A 24,413-nucleotide genomic window follows, 5' to 3' on the forward strand; every position below is an offset into this window, starting at 1 on the left:
AGAGCTCTTGTTTGCAGACAAATCAAAACAAGCACGGGGGAACCAGTTTCTGAAGGAAAAAACCACTCCTGAATAAGGGCTACCTTTTCACCAGATTTTTAAATACCCAACTCAGTATTTTTTAGCTTTAGAACTCCTTAAAGCCACTTTTTGATAATAAAACTGACCTACAGGCTGTTTCCTTGGAAGAATTTAATATAGCCTTAAATAGTATCAGCACAATTCTGAAATGACAGGGTCATTGTTCAGTGGTCAAAATAATGTGCAAAAAATGTCTTCTAGTTTTTAACCATTAGATAACCTTGAGTAATGAAAACAAGAGGAAAAAGTTTCTATGACTTCATCCACAATCTGACCATAGCAAAATATCCAGTGCAGGAAAATAACATCATTCCCTTCTCTGTTTCTACAATATTCAAAATGTCTGATAATGTTAATTTTTGTTCTTAATTTGCAACTGCTATTCCAGTAAGTTGGTGTATTTTGCCCAAAGTGGTGTGAGCTGCACAGTCTGTATTTGCACTGATGTCCCCTTTAGTCCACACCAGAACAAAATCTTTAAATGTTTGGTTTTCCCCTATGAGCCGTTCCCTGACCCACATTTCTGTTGTGGTGATGTTCTGTTTTCATACAATGCCCAGGGCTGGATGAATGCTTCAAGTGTGGTTTCACCTGAGCCATTAAGTGAGCAGTTCTGTTCCTTTGCTGTAGTGTACCTCTGTAGGTGCAGCTTTCAAAGGTATTGGCCTTTTTTGTAGCTTTATTTATTGAAATGCTGCTCAGTTCTTGTCCCTCACTCTTAAATTCCTGCCCATCATTTCTTGTGATTCTTTCTTACAGAGATTCTTCTGGATTGCAAGGATCATTTTTATATTCAATATTTTTGTATTTTCTTGGAATCAAATCCCTTCACTTGCCATGATAGTTTGTTTACCTCCTGTTTTTAACTTTACCTGCTGTCCTGCTGTTTGCTGCTGCAACAAAAACCCCAAAAAACGCCCACGTTTGCCAGGCAGCCTGGAGCCTTTCACAGTGCAGTAGCAGCAGCCACAGCCTTGACCAGGTGGGCTTTGTCATCTCTTAAATCTTCTCATTTATGTGGGATAGGAAAGCTTTGTGCTACTGATGGCAGTCTGGAATTCTAATAGCTTGTAGCTTATTGGGTTTCTTTGGTTGGTTGTTGTTTGGGGTATTTTTTCCCTTCATTTTCTATATTGAACCATTATTCCACAGATGAATAAAAACAGTAGGTTTTGCTGGAATCTACTCTGGAAAAGAAGGCTGATTGAAAACTTGGACACTTAATATACTTGATTGTATTTAAATATCTGGTAGGTGCTTTAAAGTCCTCAGAAGGTCTTCTGGAAGCAAATTCCAAAGCTTACAAATGTGGAGATCAGTTCTTCAGGACTTACTGATACCAATTCTATCTGCCTGCCCTGTGCCTGGCTAAGCACAGGTGGAATAGCAGAAATGGGAATATTTTGCTGAAGGGAGAGGTCGTGCTGTGTGAAATCCCTGGGGAACTGGAAATGTGCTTAGCCTGGCCCCACGCGCCCCTCTGCAGCGGCTCGAGAGCGTCCTGAACCACAGGGCTCCCCAGCCCCAGGAGCTGTTCCGAGCTGGAACTTCAGATTAAGTAGCATGTAAAGCATTTTCTATTCTTCTTCTCTGAGATCTGTACCAAGTCTAATCCTCTGAGCAGATAAAGGCAGGGAGTGGGCTGAGCGAGGGCCTTGCAAGCTGCTTTGTGAATTTTTCTACCTCTTGTTGTTCATTGCCGGCGGCTCCGCCGGGAGCGGCTCCAGCCGAGTGGGAGCTGCCGTGGGCCGGGCCAGGGTGCACCAAACCCTGCTGGGGCTTTGCTGGGCAGGCACGGGCAGTGCCGGCCTCCCTGGGGATAAATGGAATTGTTGAGGTACCTGTGTGTGCATCCGAGTGGAGGAACTGGCGTTGTTCAGGTGGCACCGTGAGGACTCACAAACGCTTCCCCTCAGCCTCTTGTGCTGCCTCCCGTGTGAAGGAGCATCAGATCCTCTCACAATTAATGTTCAAATAACGCAGGGAGGGACGTGGTTTTCCAGCTGTGTCCGTGAGGGTTTAGAAAGGGGGAGATGTGGGAATGTGAAAAGCCAGGATTCTGCAGATCAACCCAGGTGTTTATCTAGAACAAAACAATGTTACTGATTGCTACTGTGGTTGTGTGTAAGACTGAAATGCTGAAAGAGAACTGTAACCCTCCCACTCCGAGTCCGAGAGAGACCTGGCATTGGCTTTCTGAACACTTCTGCAACCTGAACCAAAAACCTGCTGTGGGAATGTAGACTTACCATAGAGCTGTGGAAGAAAACTTCAATCGTGTCACTTCTCTCGGTCTTCAGAGCAGTCAACATGGTTTTGATGTAGGTTTTAGATTATGTATATATAAATCTGATTGAAGTACCAACAGCAAACCATAAATAAAATGTGGACTTAATTGAAGAACGGGCTAGTGGAGGCCTCTTGTGTTGAATTTATTAAAATACAGTATGATTTGCTGGAGTTGTTGGTGGAGGAGACTCGCTGTGGTGAAGACAGGGAAATAAAGCTGGGGTGTCCTCGAGTTGAGCCAGGTTTGCTGCTGCCTTTGCACCTCCTGCAGCACCCACAGAGAGGTTTGATGGTGCTGCAGGGGCTGGGGACAAGCTGGGAACGCTCCTGGCATCACCTTCGTGCCTGTGCGGGCAGGAGGCTCTGGGAGTGGCAGCTGCTCCAGGGACAGGAGTCCTGTCCCACTGCAGGCCAAGGGGAGCTGGGGAGCTGCTGGGGAGCTGCTGTGACCCCTGTGCCTGCCACGAGCCCCTGGCTTTGCTCTGCCTGAGCAAGGCCCATCTCCCAAAGTGTTATAAATGCCATTCCAATATTCCAATTAAAAATATGATTCATTTTATTAAAAATCAAATTACAGAATTTCGGTAAAACCAACAAGCAGAGTTACAGTGACGATAACCCAGGATCGTCAGAGGGTGAACGCACTGCAGCCCCCAGAGTTCACAAATTGGCCCCTTCTGGCGTCCAGGTTTTATACAGTTTATTTTGCCTCTGGCATAGGATTTCCCCACAGGTCTTTGTTTCCTTGGAATAGTTACTGGAATGCCTCTGGTGAGTGAATGGAAACGAAGGGTGCTTATGAAGCTCTGATGGCTCTGCAGAATTGATTCTTAATGTGTTTTCCTTTCTGATGCCAATCTCATCATCTCCAGTTCCCACATCTCATTGTGTCCTCCTAAATGGTGGTTACTGGGTGGTGCCTGCCTCGGAATTCCTCAGTTCCGTGGCTGGCTGGAATTTAGGTTATACTCTAACGTATTACTTTTACTAAATCATGACTTTACCATATTATAATCTATAAAACATGAATTAACCCACTATATTTATCACACAAAGGAACATGAGGTGGGTGCAATGGAGAGCTACTGGAAACCTCTGGTTCCCCAAGTTTGCTCTTGAGGATGTGCAAATGAAAGTGGAAAACTGGCAAATTTCTGGGAATTTGTGGTACTAACATTAAATAACCAATTTTTGAAAAGACATTACGGAAGCAGGTGACACAAGAGGTTCCAGCTTGGCATGAGGAAGAACTTTACAGTGAAGGTGGCAGAGCTGGATCAGCTGTGGAGTCTCCCTCTCTGGAGACATTCCAGACCCACCTGGACATGTTCCTGTGTCACCTGCTCTGGGTGACCCTGCCTTGGCAGGGGGATGGACTGGGTGATCTCCAGAGGTCCTTCCAACCCTGGCAATCCCACGATTCTGTAACACCTGAGTTTATCCTTGGTATGTTCAGTCGAAGTTGCCCAGCTGGACGTGAGTGTGAATTCTCTGGACATCGACGTGGTGGCAAAACTGAGAATTTAGGGCACACTTTGGATGTGTCCCAACAGATCATTGGGGGTGGGGGGCTGCTGTAAACTGGGAGAAGAAAGCTTTTGATGAAGACAGCAAAAATGTAAAACAACTCCCACCAATGTTTCTGTTCTCACTAATGTGAGAACAGAATTCTCTGAGAATTTGTTAATGCCACAGGACAAAACCAGCCATTTTTTAATTTAACTTCTGTGGAGGCTGTAATGATATATTGATCACCCAACTCCCTGAAACCTTTTAGAATTTGGGCTCCTGTGGTTTTCACATTAGCTGAAAATACAGCCTGAAGCATTTCCCTTGGATTTTATAGATACTTACCTGGTAACTTCAGCATAACAGCCAGGATCATTATCTTGCTGCTGGGGCTCGTTTCCCTCCCTTCTTTTTGCAGGAACTCAATGCAGGGTTTGCTCTGGCCTGTTTGCCTCACACTTTCCCTGCATCTCCCTCTGCAGTTCCTCCCTGCCCGTGTGTAGCAGGCTCTGGATCCTCCAGAACCGCTCCCCTTTCTCATTCCTGGGCAGTGGGATGGGAGAGGTGCTGTGGAAAGCCCCGGGGCAGGGACCCCTGGGTGGAGCACTGATCCTGCAGAGGTGCTGGGAGGGGACAGTGATGCTGATGAGGATTCTGTTACTGAGACAGAATTTGGGATATCTGTTGATGTTTAGATGGCACTTGGTGCTTCTCAACGCACCCTTAAAATATATATAAACGACATGCTGTTTGCTCTTTCAGTAGATGGAAAACTGAAGCCCTTCTAAAGGAAGGCTTTAGAGCTACACTGGTAGGTATATATATTTTTTTCTTTTTTTTCTTTTTTTTTTTCTTTTAGCAAACAAAGCCTTATACTGGAAATAACCTCTGGGAATTCTGCAGGAACACTTAACATCTTTCTTTAAAACAAGATTTCCCTAACTGTGCTAACCTTTATGTGAGGGAGTTGAATAATATAATCATTATTACATTTGTTTTACTAATAAGCCTGGCTTTGGTTTTAATGTTTGACCATATCTATAGTAGCTCATGTCTTCTGTACAGTATTAGGGTCGGGAATTGAGATGTTCCTCCATGAAGTATCTTGGATATAAACCATGTAAGCAAATCAACTGGGTATTCTGTCATGCTGCTAAAACAGTTGGTTTGAGCAGGAGGTTGCTGATTATGACACAATTAAAGCATAATTACAACACATTACATAATTACTCCCACAGCAGGGGCGTTGGAACTAGATGCTCCTCAAGGTCCTTTCAACCCCAAACCAGCCTATGATTCCATACAATGAGCTGTGGGGGTAGGAGGAGGACAAGACCACAGAAGGAACCGTGGGCTTTCCACTGAACGTGGTGTGCGTTTATTTTGCTTCATTTACATTTGAAAGTGTTTTTGTGTCGGAGCTGCTTCAGTGGAGCCGGGACATCCACCCACCCCACGGCCAGGTCTGTGCTTTCCTGTGCTCAGCAGCTCCTCAGCTGCTCCCCTGCAGTGTCCCTGGCTTGTTTAATTTCTGATTTCTGCCGTGCACATTCAGAGGAGCCTCTGCCCTGCCCAGCTGAACCTGCTCCCTGATGCTCAGCCCAAGCAGAGGACAGGGACTGCCTTAACTTCAGCACCATTTTCGTTTTCTGTCCAGTTCTTTCACAGATCCTCCCAGCCTGAAGTCAAGCTTGTTAGGAACCCACCTGTATATTTTTATTGGTGTGGGGGGTTTTTTTTGTTTGTTTTGTTTTTGTTTTGTTTTTTGGTTTTTTTTGTCCTTACTGCATTGTTACTTAACTTCCCCTGTTGTGTAAACTACTGGAGTTCACCTCTATTCTACAGCTTAAATTAGACCTTTGGTTTGGAAAATGGATTTCAGTTTTCTTAATTTTTTCATTCAAGGTTGGTTTCTTTAGAGCCTTTCATTTTTTATTTGCTTTATCTTACTCCCTCTTCCCTCATGTTTCTTTTCACAGACTTTTAGCCCTGGAGGTGTTGGGGCTGGAGCATTTTGCCCCTTGAGTCTTCTGGTCATTTGCCAGGATCACTGTGGCTTTTTTAAGCTCCACCTTCATGTTGGTAACTGGAGACTTTACTGGAACAGTAGCTGCAACTGGAGTTTGGTGAAGGGAGAGAAACCTTTGAATCCTCATACTACTGTGTGAATTTAGACTTCTGACATTGCATCCTCTATGTTTACATTAAATGTGTTTGGAGCTGCATTAAACCCTGTAATATGGTTCTTATTTCTTTGTAATAAATGGTATTAATTACTCCCTGCTGATGGACTTCCCCTTCCCAAGAAAACAGATGGGGTCAACAGACCCAAACATGGAAACCATGTATTTCTGTGAGTCCTTTAGGTGCATTTAATGAAAATTGTTGTGCAACATGAAATATTTCAGCTGCTCTTCTGAGGGTGTTTGGGCCCTATCAGAGCACAGGCACCCAAGAGCTTCTGATCTCATGGCAAGAACAGATGTGAACTTCAGACTTTGATGGAATGGGAACGAAATAAACAGAAGCAAAACTTGTCCTTGCTTTGCTTTTTCTCCCCAGTGGGATCTGATGCCTTTCTTTGAGGTGTGGTTTAGGTTTTTGCAATCACCTTTCCCTCCCCAGACACATGACCACCTCCAGTACTGCTTTTGTGGGTGGGTGTAGAAATAACTTTTCCCACTTTGCATTCCACTGGATTCCCATCAATGCAAGTCACCCACACGTGGAACTCTGGCCCCTGGCACAGACCCCTCCAGCACAGCCAGAGCTGCTGCACATCAATGGCAGCCCTGGCTTTGAATGTGCTCAGACATGAACCCCTTCTGCTTTCAGTGATCCTTCCTAAGGCCACTCCAGAGAAGCTGTAGTAAACGAAGCCATTTTGCAGTGAAGCCTGACCCTTTCCTCATTTCTTTACAAAAGTTGCTGCTCTTCCCAAAAACTGTCAAGTAGAGGGGGCAGTCTGTCACACCTTGAATTTTTAGGCACCTTTCATTTGGCCAAGCCTGACAGTTCCAAAAGGAAGCCCAAACCTTGCAGGGAGAGCAGCTGAAATACTTCCTAAGCTCTGCAACTCTCAAGCTTCCCCTGCTCCCAGAAGATAAAAATGAAAAACCATGGATAACCATTATGTTAGAGGTTATGAACTTAGAAAATCGAGTATTCTTTACACCACATTCTGAAGTTTAACCACAGGATTACTTGACTGCTTTGTCAGGTCTCAGCTTCCACAGAACCAGGCCAACTTGAACATCACACCAGGGCACAAGAGCATCCACAGCAGAGTTACTCCATGGCATTTTCCATGTAAGTCCTTCCCTGCAGATTTTACAGCCTGCAGGACCAGCCCACAGACTGCAATGCTGCCTGAGAGAATCCCTGCTCTCCCAGCCAAAGTGAAAAAACCCCAAATCCCCACTCCCAACTTCCTGTGCTGACCACTCTCCCGGTTTCACCCCAGAGCAGCAGCAGACAGCACTGACTCCACGCCAGGTGTGTTGTACAGGTTTATTGTGCTCAGGGCAGGGCTCAGTTCTCCTTCTCCTGCACGGTCTTGGTGCCGCGCAGCCGCCCCGTGCGGCGCGCCGCGATCAGCCCCACCTTGCGGCCCGCGGGCGCGTCCCTGCGGATGGTCGAGGGCTTCCCGATGTGCTGGTGGTTGCCTCCTCCGAAGGGATGCTCCACGGGCTGTGCGGGGAGAGCAAGGCAGCAGTGTCACCACAGACACCCACGGCCAGCAGGAACAGATTACAGGGGACAGAGAAAGAGCTGCTTCGCTTTTTAGTGGTGCAGTCACCACCAAGTGCTGCTAATTGCCCCTGTGGCTGCACATTTATCCGGGAGGCTTCCCTCCTGGATACATGGCAGGCCTGTCCCACTATCCCAGAAATCCTTCCTGGACTGTCAGGGGGGACAGGGATGACTCCAGACACACTCACGTTCATGGCTACACCACGGACGCGTGGCCAGCAGTTCCTCTTGGCCTTGTACTTGTGGTAGGCACGGCCGGCCTTCAGGATGGGCTTGTCAATGCGGCCTCCACCAGCCACGATTCCTGCAGGGAATGGCAGGATGCTGACACCCAAACACAGCACACGCCAGTACAAAGGAAAGCCAGCACCAGCAGGGACATCAGAGCTGAGCTACAGCCTTCTTTCTGACCCAACACACACGGGATCGAGCTTTCTTCCTAAAGCACTGCCAGTTCTACTGCTCTGATTTCCTGTGCAACATCAAGTTTTTCAAGTGAAGTATGAATTGAAAGACCTCAGGGGACTGTGAAGACCTTTGAGGTCAAAGACCTACTTGTTTCATGATTTACTGAGTCCATTTTACTGGAGTAACACACCAGATTTCTCACTTTGGCATCTTCCATGCAGAGGCAGGCAAGTGTTCCCAGCAGCCATCTCAGCTGTCAGCCAGGTGCACAACCAACCTGCTGCAGCCTCCCCTTGTTGGCAGTGGTTCTGTCATTCCCTGTCAGACCTTCCAGAACACTCCACCCGCCCCGATACCATCAACTGCTCCCTCAGTGTAGCAAAAGCAAGAAATCAAAATGGCATTTTCCATGTAAGTCCTTCCCTGCAGATTTTACAGGCTGAGCAATCCCACTACAGCCTGAGGATAATGAGCATCTGCTTTTCTGTCTTCTCACTAGGTCAAACTTCCTCCAAATTAAAGTTAGCAACACGAGAAAGTAATGCAGGTGTAAAACACAAGCCAGGCACCTGAGCACAGACTGCCCAGCCTGCACATGACACTGTTTTCAAGATGGTTATCAAAACTGGGCCCTTGTTTTCAGTGACAAGAAGCCCAGTGACAAGTTCACAGTGATTGCTCCTTACCCACGACAGCCCTGTTTGCAGAAGAAATGACTTTCTTGGAGCCTGAGGGCAGCTTCACTCTGGTTTTCTTGGTTTCGGGGTTGTGGGAGATGACTGTGGCGTAGTTCCCGGAGGCGCGTGCCAGCTTCCCCCGGTCCCCGGGCTTCTCCTCCAGGCAGCACACGATGGTGCCCTCAGGCATGGTGCCCACGGGAAGAACATTCCCGATGTTCAGCTGGGCTGCAGAGAGCAACAGAGCAGCCACAGCTTCACTGGGGCCCTGGGCTGGGGTCACAGCTCTGCTGAGCGCAGGACGGCGGCACCGCAGGCCCTGCAGCAGCGCTCCTGCACTCCAGCACCCGAACCCCAGGAGCTGGGACCCCCTGCCCTGCCCTGCCCAGCCCAGCCCAGCCCCTGTTCTCATCCCCAGCCCCACCTTTCTTGCCGCAGTAGACGAACTGCCCGGTGTGGATGCCCTCGGCGGCGATGAAGAGCTCCGTGCGCTTCTTGAAGCGGTAGGGGTCGCGGAAGGCGATCTTGGCCAGCGGGGCACCGCGCCCGGGGTCGTGGATGATGTCCTGTGGGAAGGCACAGCTGCCTCAGGGGGAGGCAGGAACCCAAAGCTCCGGGAACTGGGGGTGGTTACTCTGGGACAAAGCTCAGCAAGATCTCCTCAGGGGGATCTGGGCTTCCCCAGCGTGAGCGAGCTGGAGATTCACATTTGATGCAATGCAAGCTCCACTCTACACCCCACCCTACCAGAGAAAAATCCTCCCTGGGAGGGTGGGGAGGCCCTGCACAGGCTGCCCCATCCCTGAGAGTGTTCATAGACAGCGCTTGGAGCAACCCTGGACAGAGGAAGGTGTCCCTGCCCATGGCAAGGGGACTGGAACTGGCCGAGCTTTAAGGGCCCTTCTAACCCAAGTCATGCACTGATCACAAAATAATGCCTGGTTAAATGTGCTGCTTGTAGCTAATCCTGTCTGAACAGTTTTATTCCTGACATTCTGTAGGTATCCAGTCTCTCCATACTAAGAAATCCACTTTGCCCAACCACCTTTGGGCAGAGACAGAGCTGGGCAGCAACTTCTCCATGTGTTCCCTTGGGACTGAAGCACTTCTAACACTCTGATATCAGGTAAAACAAAGGTTTATAAGCCCCTAAATAAGGAAGCACAGGTTTGTCGTTTCTTTTACACTTGGAAAAACATGTCTGTTCTGTTCCTGAAGCACACTGGGATTAAAATACCCAACCTTGTATTTACAGACTACAGACAAGTAACTCTGACACATCTCTAGGACGTGTCTGTCTTCTAGGACAGCTCACAAACTGTTGGTGTCCCTTACTGACGTTTTCCCAACCCTGCTGCCCAAATGTATCACCCAGTTCAGGTCAAGCCTCGCCACCTGCCCTCCACCATCAGCTCCCTCAGGTGAGGATGAAGGAAATTCTCTCTACAACCCAAACGTGACCGTGCTGCAGAGCGCTGAGGGGCTGCTCACAGCACCCACCCAGCAGCACTGCCTGCACTCCAAAGCCCCTGACACCCAAAAAGTACCTGCAGTGCCCACGAACCACTACCACAATACAGGCATTGCCTTGCTCCTACTGCTCACGACTATAATGATGGAAATCACTTGGCATCTCCAAAGATCTGATTTTATTTTTTTTAATATGCAATTAACTACATGGGAAACTGCCCAGCCGTGTTTCCTGAGGTACAGGGAATTCCTGGGCAACAGAAAACCACGCTGGTACTGCCACTCTTAGCAAAGCCCCAGCAGAAAAACCTGCGGCTGGCTAAGGGTGCCCTCTCTGTTGAGACAGTCTCATAAACTGAAAGGAGTTTAACTTTCCAAGGACCGCGATCTACTGGCGAACAGAAAACCCTGAACCCGGAGCAGGGGCGAGCCGAGGGGCCGCGGGCGCTGCCGGCAGCGCGGGGGAGCGAGGCTCGGGCAGCCCCGGGGCACCCGCGCCGCCCGTACCTTGACGATGCCCTTGATGTAGCCGTGCCGCTCGGCGAAGTCCACGGCGCGCAGCTTGGCCGGGCCCTTCCTGTGCTTCACGTGGGCCCTGAACACGGAGCCCGCGCCTTTCCTCTGCCCGCGGATGACGCGGCCCATGGCGCCCTGCGGGGACACGGGGACAGCTCAGCGACACGCGCAGAGACACCGCGGCCCTGCCCTGCCCCTTCCCGCGGCCGCCCGAGCACGGATGGCGGCGGATGGGGACGGACGGGGATGGATGGGGATCGGGACCGCGGCCGCCCCGCTCCTACCTCGCTCCGGCCTCCCCGGGAAAGAAGGAAGCGCTGACGTCACGGGCGCGCCGAGGCCCTTCCGGCGCGGTGACGTCACTCGGGAGGGGGTGGAGCCCTGAGGGTTCCCTCATCTCCTGCGGCACCGGGACGGGGACACCGGGACAAGAGACAGCGGGACAAGGGACAGCGGGACAAGGGACAGCGGACAGCGGGACGGGGACAGCGGGACGGGGACAGCGGGACAGCGGGACAGGGACACCGGGACAAGGGACAGCGGGACAGGGACAGCGGGACAAGGGACACAGGGACAGCGGGACAAGGGACAGGGACAGCGGGACAAGGGACAGCGGGACGGGGACAGCGGGACAAGGGACAGCGGGACAGCGGGACGGGGACAGGGGACAGCGGGACAGGGACACCGGGACAGGGACAGCGGGACAAGGGACAGCGGGACAAGGGACACAGGGACAGCGGACAGCGGGACAAGGGACAGCGGGACAAGGGACAGCGGGACAAGGGACAGCGGGACAAGGGACAGCGGACAGCGGGACAAGGGACAGCGGGACGGGGATACCGGGAGAGCCCCGGGATGGGCGGGCACGGGGGAAAGGGAAAGGCACAGCGAGTCTCCGGGAGCTGCTGCGGACAAATCTCCTCAGAGATGGGATAGGAAGGGTCGGGCTGTGCAGATTCCAGGGCTGGAGTTTGGCTGCGGCCGTGGAATGCAAGTGAGGACATTTCATTTACTGCATAAAGAAAAACAAATAAAGGCTGCGCTCGCGAAGTTTTCCAGATTCTCACAGCTTGGTTTGGCAACGCTAAAAGCAGCGGCAGACAAAGCCCAGTCTGAAACGCTCAGCATGTGTTTCAGCGGATAATATAAACAAAACCTATACATTATATATAGATGAGTAGAAAATAGATAATTAAAAGTATGACATGGTAGTGATTGCTGTGTCCGAGCAGTGTGGCTCCACCAGAAGCCCCGCGGGGAACGGGGCTGTTTTCCCCTGGCTCCAGACCCGCAGGTCCCGGTCCAGGCGGGAGCTGGGCCGGGGCCGGGGCCGGGGCAATTCCCATCCCGGAGCAGTTCCCATCCCAGAGCCGTTCCCATCCCGGAGCAGTGCCTGTCCCGGGACTGTTCCCGTCCCAGTGTTCCAGAACCCCCTTCTCAGAGTCTTAAAACGCTCCTTGACTGCGTGGGGCCAGGGAGGAAGGGGGGCGGAAAGGGGCTCAGAGTTCACGGCCCCGCTTCTCCAGGGCTTTCTTCACACGATCACAGATTGGATTATGCTGGAAAAGCCCTCTGAGATCACCGAGTCCAGCCTGTGATCGATCACTGCCGTGTCACCCGGACCAGGGCAATGAGAGCCACCTCCAGTCTTTCCATGAACACCTCCAGGAACAGTGCACCATGTTCCTGGGCAGCCCATTCCAATATCTAATCATATCTCCTGGGAAGAAATCCTTCCTACTGTCCAGCCTAAACCTCCCCTGCAGCAGCTTTGTGTCCTCTCTGTCACTGGTTACCTGGGAGAAGAGACCAGTCCCCACCTGGCTGCACCTTCCTGTCAGGGAGCTGTAGGGAGCAATAAGGTCACCCTTGAGCCTCCTTTTCTCCAGGCTAAACATTCCCAGCTCCCTCAGCCTCTCCTCACAGGACTTGTACTCCAGACCCTTCCCCAGCTCTGATCCCTCCTCTGGGCTCACTCCAGCCCCTCAATGTCCCTCCCTCCCAGAACGGGACACGGCACTCGAGGTGTGGCCTCACCAGTGCCCAGTACAGGGACAGAGGCACGTAGTTTAAACCTCCTGGGGACTGACAGCCTGTTGTCCTGGGATCTCCCATAAACAACCAGGGACCCCAAGCTAAGAGCTCCCATGATAAATCCTTCCTTAATTAGCTGGACCAAAGCTGCAGTTTTTAAGATGAGGCTCCAGCCCTCACAGATACAGATGGATCTGTAATAGTCAGACTGTATTTTGCAGTTTAAGAGCTGTAGGTTTTGGGTGAGGAAGTAACTGAAGATTAAAACCCCTGCAGGTGCTTTAAGCTGCCTTTGCGAGATTTTAATCAATATTAATTAGGGCACAATTAAGAGATACGGCAAAGCAGAGGTAATCATCTTAGTGTTCCTAATCAACTTGTGCTTTGCCCTGAAAGGGGAAATGAAAAGTGCCTTAACTTCTTTAACAGGTTTTTTGCATCAGAGGCCACTTTTCCAGAACAGGGCACTGCTGATGACCCAATTCACTGATGATGGGCTATTTAACCTTACTTGATTTATTGGAAATTAGGAAAAGCTCATCAGCCCCACACATGCCCCTCTCCTTCAGCTGAAGAACCTATGCATCCACCATGTCCTGACAGATGAGCTTTCCCACCACAGTCTTCCTGGGACTGCTGGAACTCACCCTCCCATAAAATGCAAAACCCTTGATGCCAAGGGCTCAGAGCCAGGATCCTTGTGGGATTCAGCCTGCACAAATAAAAGGATTACCATGGAGTCCACCCTGCCCATCTGCTGGAGGTCACCGTCCCTCAGTGTGACAGTGTGACATCTGCTCGTCCTGGGCCCCAGGACAGCCCAGTGTAGGATGGCAAACTGCCACCTGCTTTGGTGGACACTGAGTTTGCGTTCATGCTGAGTGGGAACATCTTGACACTTTAATTTATGGTTCCTGTGGCAGCAGGAGTCTGGTTAGGTTTTGCTACTAAATATGACAAGAGACAGATCTCAAAGGAAGTACCTGAATTGGAACTACCTGAATTTCCAAATAATGCCCATAAACCCAGCAAATTACATTGGTCACTCCTCTTTCATGTTCTTAGTAAGGACTTAGTAATCAATTACCTAAGAAGTAGTTGTGTAATGATTTAGTATACTCATCAGTTTTATTACCCTGTATCAACTACATTGTGTTTTCATTTTATTGTTATTTAATTCGTGGTACAGTTGTCACACTGCTGTCATCATCTGTGAAGCTGCAGCCTCTTGGTTCCATCGTGGGCTTGGGCAGCTGCCTCCCTGCCCAGGTGCTGCTGCAACACGGAGGGCAAGGCTGGAACTGGGATCATCCCTAATTCTTCCCTACCAGCTTTTCGGGTGTCCTGAATATGGGTAGAAGTGTCTGTTCCAGAAGAGTGTGAAGAGTTCTGAGTTCACCATCATCACATCAGAGGTTGTGTCAGCCTTTCCTCCCAGTAGTGCTGAGTGGTTGTCACCTATTTGTCACCACAGGCTGTGTTTATGCACACCTCAGGATCAGAGCATGCTGCTGCCCAGGGCCCCGGTGCTGGTATCATCCAAGCTGACTCTTAAGTATTTTTCCATCAGGGAAAACCAGGAGGAGGCAGGGAATAGTATGCATCTAGGTCTCTGTGCACTCAAGATTCCTTAGGATGCACAAATGAATGCAAAACCCTGAAAGCCTCCAAGTTTTCCAGCCTAGATGGCATTTAGAAATCAGAAAAGAAATGCAAAGAGATGACTGAACTGCATTAATGATGATGATGTAATTTTAGACCTGATTCCTTCTTTTACAAGAGACAACATTAGTTAACTCTTTCATCATCAAGGAGTAACAACATTGTATTACCTGGCCCATCCAAGCACAGATTGAGCTCAAAACAAGGTTAATGATTTACTTTAGCTGTGCCTTCAAAATTAATGGATCCAAAGAAATGCAAGCAAGTGGTTTACATTGGATGGCAAATAAAAAATACTGCCCAGGTTTGTCAGAACAGTGTGGCTGTGTGTCGTGTCCTAAGAATCTCAGTGACAAAAAGCCACAAGTGTTGAGCACTACCAGTGATCATAATTCTCTTAAACTTTGAGAAGTGGAGGTGGTGCTGTGGTTTGAAAAGAGGCCCCCAGTCCCTGGGCTGCTGTCATCTCCCAGATCCAGTCTGTGGGATATTTCTCAACATGAGGAGGAGGTGGCAGTGCCAGAGCTACAGCAGGACAAGCCCATGCTGGGCAAGACAGTTGGGCCATGGGGCTCCTGAAGGCAGAACAAAAGCAATACAGGTATTCCCTGGCACTGCCTACCATCTGCACTGCTAGGCAGCAGCTGCTCTCGTGCAGCTTTGAGCCCTGAGATTTTTGCCTCCAGGACATCATCCCTGGCAGTTGCATCCTGCTCTTGGCTGCAATAGAGTTAATTTTCTCCCCAGTAGCTGGTACAGTGCTGTGTTTTGGATTCAGTATGAGAACAATGTTGACAGCAACCACTAAAACATCAGTGTGTTGAGTAGTGCTTACTCTAAATCCAGGACTTGTCAGTGCCTCATGCTCTGCCAGTGAGGAGCTGTGAGGGAGCATGGCCAGGACAGCTGATCCAGGCTGGCCAAAGGGACATTCCTCACCATCGAGTGTCGTGCCCAGTACATGAACTGGGGGAGCTGGCTGGGAGGGGCTGACCACTGCTCAGGGACAGGCTGAGCAACTGTACTGTGCATCATTTGTCTGTTGTGGGATTTATACATCTCTCTTTTTCCTATTATTATTATTGTTATTTTATACTTCAAGTATTTATTTCAAGTATTGAACTGTTCTTACCTCAAGCCACGAGTTCTGCCTTTTTTCAGTTCCCCTCCCCATCCCACAGAAGGAGAGGTGGGCGAGTGAGCGAGCAGCTGCTGGTACTTAGTTGCCATCTGGGATTAAACAACAAGAAGCTGCTTTGCTTTAAGCCATTACAGCCTTTACCAGCCTCTCTGCCTCTCTGCCAGGAGTTACAGCTGATGGGAAGAGGCACAGAGGCAGGGCCACCCTGCTGGAATTCTCTGGCCAAAGCCTATTTTTCCACCAGTACTCAGGCTGTGCTGGAGCTGGGAGAGTTTGCCTATCTCCCTGAGGATTCTCCAAGCCTGGAGCAAGCACAGGGTTGTCTGGATGACCCAGACACATCCCGCACATCTGCACAGATCAGGGGTCTGAGGCTCTCAGGAAGCCTGGGCCTCATGTGCCTCCAGGCACAGGAATCCTGATGGAAGTCTGATGGTGCTAGGCAAAACAGGCTGTGCTTCCAAAGCACGGCTGCAGCACATCACAGCCCGATATTTTGGCAGCAGCTTCATCCTTTGGCTGCTTCAACTACAACTCTGAGCTGAGCTGGCTGAGTCATGGCCCCACGTCCTGATTCCAGGGCAGTAACACTTGGCAGTGGGGATGCACCCGCACTGCTGGGCAAGGCCAGGTCTTCTATCTCCACAGCCACTTCCATGGGACTGTGGTGCTGGAGCCCATCCCTCAAGCATCTCCCCTGGCTGGAAAATTTGCTGGGATAACAGAGAAAGGATAAAAACTACTCCCCTGATTCTGGAAGGGCTTTGGTACAGCCGTGGGTGCACCCACGTAAATGCACGGTGGGAACAAGTCAAGGGTGTGTTGCCTTAATTAATCCTTCCATGACAGTCACAAGCTAATTTGCTGAAGGTTAATTGCACTGTAAATAGCAAAAGGGGTGGTGTTCTGCTTGCAACAGATGGCAGCCACCAAGAAATTTTGATGACATTGCTGTTTGCAAAAGGGGGAAAAAACAGCAAGGTTTCTCTAGGACCTCACCTTGAAAGGGAACTGAGAAGGAAAGCCCTTAACACTGTGCATCTTTTGAAAGAGAAGGAAATAAAGAATGGCTGTAAGTGTTTTCTCTCTGGGAATGGTATGCTACTAGGAATATAATCCTGCCCTCCTTTAGGTGAGAACTCACATCCATGGTCTCACTGACCTCTCAGGGGCTTTGCCTGGGATTAGGAACTGACACATGGCCTCCTGCCAGCCTGCAGTGTCACAGTTCCAGTCTGCAAAAATAACACACTGCTAATCCCAGTAAACAGCCCTGGGAGAGCCCATCACTGCTGCTCCAGAGCAGGGCACAGGGGACTCACCTGCTGCCACTGAGGCAAGGGAAGGGACACAGACAGGAGCTCCTGTACAGACTGCTGGAGGGGCAAAGCCTCGTCCCCTGCTCTGCATCCAGAAAAACTCCTAGAAATGTCCTGGGCCTGCAGTGTCCTGTATCTAAAAGGAAAGGAGCCCTCTGTGAGCATCCCCTCACAGCAGCATTCCCATACCGCCCTCAGCATCCTGGTGGGGCACAGGCCATTCCTCTGCACTCAACACTCCTGCCTTTCCAGAGAGAAAAATCCCTCCCTAGAGACATCATAGGCCTCCGTTCCACAGACTGCTCCCAAAATAAATACCTTTGCTCTCTCCAGAGGAATTACTCCTGAAAGAATCAGCTTCTGTTTGCTGTCTTGAAATAAACAGTCTTTCTCAACTGTACTGAGTTCCCCAGCCTGCCTCATTCCTAAACCCTGGAGGGAGTTCCAGGGAAATTACTTGAGCTTTCCCTTCTGCTCTTGCATGAAGCAGATGTGGTCCCTGACCGCATGACAGCCACTCCATCATAATTGCAGCTCTCCTCCAAACCCTCCCTGTGAACACAGCACAGGGTGACCTGGAAGGAAACCCTGCTCTTCTCAGGGTGCTGGCAGATCATCATTTGCAAGGCAAGGATTTAGGAAAAGGATCCCTGCCGAGTCCCCAGCCTGCAGGCTCAGCCCGCGTTCCCTTTGAGTTATTGTTGTCACAGCCCCTGACTTTGGGAATACCCCTGGAATTCCCTGGGCATGCAGAGGTGTGGCAAAGACATTGCCCAGGGGCACGGGAGACTCCGGCTGTGCCAGGGCGGGATTGATCACAGAAATACGGATAAAATCGAAGCAGTGTGCAGAGGAAAAAGGGAATTAGGGGGCTGTGCCTTGTCCTCCGAAGGGAGCTGCCTCCCGCACAGCCCGGGCTCTCCAGCAGGGAATGGCTCTGCAGGCTTTTCCTGTTATCCCAGGTAAGGACAATTGGATTCCTCGGGAGAGGGGACACCCAGAGCAGCAGAACTGGAAAATCCCAATCAAAACAAAGCGATTTGCACTTCACACACGGGTTCAGCACCGCTCATTAATTAGGTTCTGGTGACCTCTAGAGGCCCTGAGACCAAAGCACCTGATTTCTGCGGATCTTTCCTGAAACAATGAGCACGGGAATTCTGCTTTATTTTAGTTTCAAACCAAGATTCATTTTAGCCTTAGCGAGGAAGGCATTGAGGAACCGTAATTGATTATAATTCTTTTCTTGCTACTCTTTTCCTCCCACTAAACACGGTAATAATAATTCCCTGTGTGCAGCAGCCTCAAAGCCTGCACAGTGACTGTGGTAGGTATTGACATTTTTAAAAGAAATTTACCTTGTGCATTGTCAATAAGAGGGAAACTGCTTCTCTCCCGTATCTCTAATGATATATTAATCTAATCACTGATCCTGGAAAAACTGCCCACCTCTCTGGTGAGATAATCCCATTGCTTACAAGTATCTGAGTTGCGTGGGTTTAAGATCAGGGTTAGGTGTGAGTTGGAGTCTTTGCAGAACTCAGCCTTTGTGCAGAGTCCTTGGCAGGCAGAGCTCAAACCCCGTGCTGCTTGTCTCACACTGGAGCAGGACCATCTTTTCTGAGAAATTATCCTCAGCTGCAAACAGGGGGAAATTGAAAATCCACCAGATTCACAGCCAAGCAACCCTGTATGTAGGAAAATTACCTTCTGCCTGGACTGTAAAACAACAATAAAATTGCCCGCGGGGAAGAGTGATGCAAGAAAATGGGTAAGAAAAGAAGTGGTTTTTTACTCATACATCTGGATCAGCTTATTTTTTCTTAATGAGCTAAACAACAGGGGCAGCTGATGGAGAAGGGGAGAAATCCACTGAGCCAATTTTCTGTCCTCTTGAGCAGCTGAAATACAGGATTGAAACCATACCAAGGAACTAAGAGAACTGGGAGGAGAGATTGAAGAGAAGTGAGACCCTGGCCAGAGAGACATTGGGGAGTTAACTGAGAGAGGTTTAAAGCCGTGGAGAAGCTTAGCAAGAAACAGAAAAGCTGGAGGAGGTGAAACATATCTGCAGCAATGCACAACTCTTTAGCAAACTTGCAGGGATGTGTGGGAGACCTCCTAAAGATTTCTAATTTAAGAGCACCCAGCTGTACTTCCAGATTTAGTTATTAGTTGCTTTTCCTACGCAACACCCCCCTCAAAAAAAAAAAAAAAAAAAAAAAAAAAAAAAAAAAAAAAAAAAAAAAAAGTTTTTCTCTTTGCCTTTCCTAATGGACCTCCTACCAACACTTTAATGGCAACATTTGTTTGGTGACAACATTCCTGGGGGCTACAGCCGGGGCAGTTTGTGCATCCATCTAAGAAACCAAACACAATAGCACAGGATTCTCTCTTGCTTGATAGATGTGACCCACAGGACAGGGAAAAAGTGATGTTCTGGTAATAATTTTTTGTTGTTGTTTTCTTATGGCATAATGATGGATCATGTTTCTGAGAAAAAAAATTTAATTATCTTCCTGGGGAGTGTTTTCTTTTTCATATTCTCTTGCTTTGTTCTTCTCCTTTGCTGTGTAGGCAATAGAGCTAAAGGGATTTCATGCCTCAAAACAGAAAGGAATTCTGAGCTACTGAGGGGAATTAAAAATGGAGGAAGGGAGAAAGGTTTAAAAATGGATTCCACAAGAATTTTTATTCAGACTGTGTAAAAACTCTTCTGAGATTGATTGAATCAAAACTCCTGAGAAACACATGGGAGAAGAGTTCAATTTGTTAAAGATCTGCATTCTCCTCTATCTTCTAAGTGCAGCCTACAAAACTAATTTGATTTTGTTGGTCCTCCGAGAAGTCCCTTAGCAAGAGAAGGCTGGGGGTGTGGGGAACCTCTCTTTTTTGATATTTGTGAGATAAAAAGAAACTCAAGCTCTAAGGCCACTTGCATAAGCTTTGTAAAGCTCTCTGAATTAAAAAAGAAAAAGCATTTCTTTTGTAGTTGCCAAGAAATGCTGGCTCCATATAGTGCACAAACATGTTTAATTTACACAGGTTCGTTGGCTGAATACTTTTGATGACTAGTATCACAGTGCTAATCAGAATTTGACAGGTACTTTTCATGTGGACTTCTTCTGGGTAAAACTTTTGAACTTTTCTAATCTCTTAACTGAAAATGAGGACAAAATACTGCTCCTACCTTGTCTCCAAACAGTGGTTCTCCTTTCCTTTTTCAGAGATAAGAGAAAGAATGAAAGAGGTGAGAAAGAAAACAAACATAAAATGGAAAAATAGAGAAGTAAAATTCCTCCTCCCTCCAAGTAACTGTCGGGGTTTTTTTCATCAAATATGCCATTACATTTAGGATTTCCATTTCCAAATGGGAAAAAAATGCGACTGGCTCCAAATAGAAGAACAGTGCTTGGGGGCAGGCCTAAAGTGAGCAATAAATCAGAGCAGAAAATGTTTTGCTTGGGGAACGCATCATGATTAGATCATAAATAATCCTCTTTTCTTCTACACGCAAAATCAAATTAACACAGCTGTGAGCAGAGGCACACGTTGGTGCACAGGCACTTCTGTTTGTTTGTTTGTTTGTTTGTTTGTTTGTGCACACACAGAGCACTCGGCCCGTGTCCCCAGGGCAGTTCTGTGACAGCACCAGAGGAGAAGGGCTGTGGCAGAGGGGTCGATGAAACACTGAAAATCTCATTAAATCTGAGCAGCACAGGGAGATGTCACCAGGAGGAAGCAGCCCCTTGGCCAGCAGGAAACTTTGGATATCAGTCCCTGCCATAAGATACTGTTTATGTTTTAGTCATTGTGGCAGTCACAAAAGATTTGTTTCTTTCTTCACCTAATGGAGGAGGCTGTACTGGGAGAGAGGCTTGCCAGGGTTGGTGTCTTCCCAATTCTCAACCCAGTCTCAAGTACAAGGTTTATTTTCTCTATTTTGCGCCCTGTTGCTGGCCTTGCAGAGTTTGTCCTCTCAACAGGCATGGTGGTACTAATTACTATTGTTATTGTTATTATTATTCTTCCTTGTCCATCTGAACATTCCCTTAGAATTTTTTTGCACCAGAAGTGAAAGGGTTTTTTCCCTTAAAGACCCCTGAGGAAAGGCAGCTTCAGTGTCTCCAGGGATGCTTCCAAAATTCAGCACAGGTGAACCTGGGGTGACACACACAAGTGGGAGCAATGCTGGGATACCTGCTCTCCCTACCAGTCCTGAGGAACTTTCCAAGATTAAAACAATTCCGTTCAAGTCTGAGGTATCCAGAGGCATCCTGTGTGGGCCAAAGCTCTTTTGCAGGGAGAAAAGCAAATCCATCTACCTTCCAGCAGAACTTGCTGGGATCTGTGTGGCAATTTCCTCCCTCTTAGATCTTCCAGTGAATTTTTCCATGACAGGGATTATCCAAGCTAATCACTTCCATTTGACCCAGTTTAATCACCACCTTCCTGAAATGGAGTTAATAGGCACTTAATGCTAAACCAGTGAGGAGGATGGTTCATAAAAGAGCTTGGAAAAATCACTCTCCTGTTCCTAACACACTCTTTTTTTTTTTTTTTTTCCTTTTTAATTTGTTACCCAGAGTTGGTAACTTCTGAGGCCTAAACCACAATACATCTTGAGCTCACTAAGCTAAAAATACTGACTCACCAATCACAGCATACTAATGAATCCTCCACAGGAAAACTAATCTGTCATTTCCCTTCCCACAGGAACATGCACTAGTGGTCAAATAGCTAAAGATTTTGCACAGCCTCTCTGCCTGTGCCATTGTACACTGAGATCTCAATTCAGGTACTGGAGGCACAGACTTCCTTTCTTTCAAGAATTAATTTTTGGCATATATTGGCGATTGATGAGAGACGGGAAGACTGATTCGGTGATCAGAATTCGATTTTACTCAGGTTTTCCAAAAGCTTATATACTATTTCAGACAGGTTAATCATTTCTACTACAATAATCAGGTTAAAAATCACACAGAAAACTCATGCATTTTACAACAACTCTTTGCTTGCAGAAGTTGATTGAATCTTCTCTCTTCCCGTAAGCAGGTGTAATCCCATCTCCTGTAATTTTCACAGTTCTGTTTGTTCCTGCCATGGCATCTTGGTTATCAAACCAGATATGCTAATCAAGTCTGTTTGACTCTCTGTCTTGTGTATTCCCAGATCTCCCCCTTCTGTATTAACCAAGAATACCCCCTTGATGGCTTTATTAACTAATCTCTGCACACATTGAAGCAAGCAAGGTATCATAACTAATACAATTATTATTAAAATCATTACATGCATTCCTATCCTAAGAAAATCTTTTAGCCAGGGTGTCAAACCCCAGCCACTAAACAAGTTATCTAGCCAAGATCCAGATTCTACCTTTAATTTAAATACACTCTCTTTTAGCTGCTGAATGCTTTTATGGATAGATTCTGAGTGATCAGAAAGATTCATACAACACATTCCATCGAAATCTTCACATCCATGGCCCTGAGCAAGGAGGATGAAGTCAATGGCTGCACGGTTTTGAAGGGTAGCATGTCTTATACTGTCAACATCTGTTAATAAATTTGATAAAGCTGAGCTGGTGGCATTTGTCTGCTTTGCCAGCCAGCAGGCTACCTTATTTAATTGACTTAAGGCCTTTTTTGCAGCCATTCCTGGCAAAAGCGAAGAAGCCAAATTCATCTGGGTCTCAGACCACAAAGACAATTCATCATCACAGTATTCATCAAAGGCATGCAGAGTGCGCCTTATTCTGTGGGGATACTTGTGCTGTAAAATCATGGACATATTAGGTGTTAGCACAGTCAGTCGTCCCAAACTACAGGGACCTCCCTTTATGTGTGAGGGGATAGCAGCCCAGGCCCGATCCCCACAAATCAGAAACATTCCTGATGGCAGCCACAGTGGGGCGTTACTGGATTTAGAAGGGCTGCCAGAAGTGTAATTGCACCAAGAGGTCTGATTTTTATATGCAGGGTGATAGGGAGAAACATCCCAGGCTTTTGACTGGTTTTTTCCTGTGTAATCAAAATTAACACAAAAATCCATTTTTACAGAACCCAGGAGTTCTAATTCTTGTGGCTCCAAGGGTGTTATTGGAAGGTAAGGAGTCCACTGATCCCATGTATCAACAGGATTTGAGCTCTGTACTATGCTTTTGGTAATTTCTGGTATTGGCCAGCCATCTAATGGCAAACCGACTAAACAGGTTGAAAATGGATTTTCTGGGGATGCAGTGGCCAGGCATAAGGTATCTTGTTTGGTTGCATTAGCCAGAGTTATCCAAACATTTGTTTTGGGTTGATTAATAGGCCAGGCTGTGCTACAAAAGGCAAGCAATGCTAACAAGTACAGCATTCGATTTAACTCCATGGTGCCTTTGTTTGTTTGTTTAGAACTATGTTGTGGTAAAAGGAAAAAAAAAAAGAAAACAAAACCTTTTTTAGCTTATCTCCTTTTGGTCCTCGTTCAAGGCCTACCCTTTTGGTGGTCAGTTATAACAAAAAATTCAATGGATTTATACCTGTTTTACATTACGCTTTTGCCAAAAAAGGCTCTGTGATATCACCAATTCCCACACCCTTCACACAGACATCAAACCCAAAAGTTCACAGTTTCCTTTCTCGATAGAACAAAGGATGTCATCAACTGCAGTCTGAGTGGGGTTCCTCCTCCTCCTCCTCTCTCGGGGGCTCGGTGGCGGTGGCGTCTTGGCCTCCGTCAGCTGTCGGTAGAGGTTCTCGGAACGGCTTCACGTTTTTTGCCGGAATCCAGCGGGGTCCTTTTTCTGAGGAGATACAAGCATAGCCCCTTCCCCAGGTGATCAAAGGGTAAGGGCCAAGGATTTTACCAGACTCTGGATCACGGATTAGTACTGGTGGTTTCTCTTTGCAGGAAAGCGATGTGGATGATGTAAAATGCCTAGTCATAGGGGGATTTAAGTCTGTCATTGAACAATTCAAGAAATTAAAGACATACAAGGCTTTGCATAATCTTTCCGCAGGAGTATCCTCGGCTCCCCCTTTTTGTTTTACCACAAGACGTTTGAGAGAGCCATGGGCGTTACCTTCAGTGAGAAAACCCGGTAGATTGGAATGTGACCTGATATGCATCACAAAGTAAGGAGCCGTCCTCTGGTCTAACAGAGAGACCAGCAGTTTTAACCAGGAAAAAAGAATGTCATTTTTAACATTTTTCAAAACAGAATTCTCTGCTCTCTGTACAATACCTGAAACATATGCGGAGTCAGTAATCAGATTAAAAGGTGTGCTGAATTTCTGAAACACTCTGACAACAGCAGCTAATTCCACTATTTGTGGAGACCCTTCAACCACAGCAATATCAGATTGCCAAGTTCCAGTTTCAGGGTCCCTCCATACAATCACTGATTTACGGGTTTTCCCAGACCCATCTGTGAATATTGTCATAGCTTGCAAGGGAGTCTCACTTCTCTTTGGCTTGGGGATTAAATTAAAAGACGAACTTAATAATTTGTGTTTAGGCGGATGGATAGATATCTGCCCTGGGTAATTTGTTAAAGCAATTTGCAAT

The 24,413-nt window shown here is 47.9% G+C and overlaps 1 protein-coding gene across 1 annotated transcript; it reads right to left on the reverse strand.

Moving 5' to 3' along the window:
- Positions 1 to 7,375: 7,375 nt before the first annotated feature.
- RPL8 (ribosomal protein L8) lies at positions 7,376 to 11,125 on the reverse strand. The gene is made up of 6 exons (XM_063393035.1): positions 10,988 to 11,125; positions 10,695 to 10,838; positions 9,142 to 9,283; positions 8,727 to 8,945; positions 7,821 to 7,936; positions 7,376 to 7,569 (listed from the first exon to the last, which is right to left on the reverse strand). Exons 2-6 carry the CDS (start codon positions 10,830 to 10,832, stop codon positions 7,411 to 7,413), a joined length of 774 nt encoding a protein of 257 aa, XP_063249105.1. The 5' UTR covers positions 10,833 to 10,838; positions 10,988 to 11,125; the 3' UTR covers positions 7,376 to 7,410.
- Positions 11,126 to 24,413: the final 13,288 nt, after the last annotated feature.

Source organism: Prinia subflava, chromosome 3 (assembly GCF_021018805.1).
Source record: "Prinia subflava isolate CZ2003 ecotype Zambia chromosome 3, Cam_Psub_1.2, whole genome shotgun sequence".
Lineage (NCBI taxonomy): Eukaryota > Metazoa > Chordata > Aves > Passeriformes > Cisticolidae > Prinia > Prinia subflava.

Coding starts and splice junctions, on each gene's coding strand:
- RPL8 (XM_063393035.1), bottom strand. CDS start 10,832: ATGGGCCGCGTCATCCGCGGGCAGAGGAAAGGCGCGGGCTCCGTGTTC. Junction 9,284..10,694: donor ACATCAAGGGCATCGTCAAG/GTACGGGCGGCG, acceptor GCCTTCCCACAG/GACATCATCCACGACCCCGG. Junction 7,570..7,820: donor TCCGTGGTGTAGCCATGAAC/GTGAGTGTGTCT, acceptor CTCCCCGCACAG/CCCGTGGAGCATCCCTTCGG.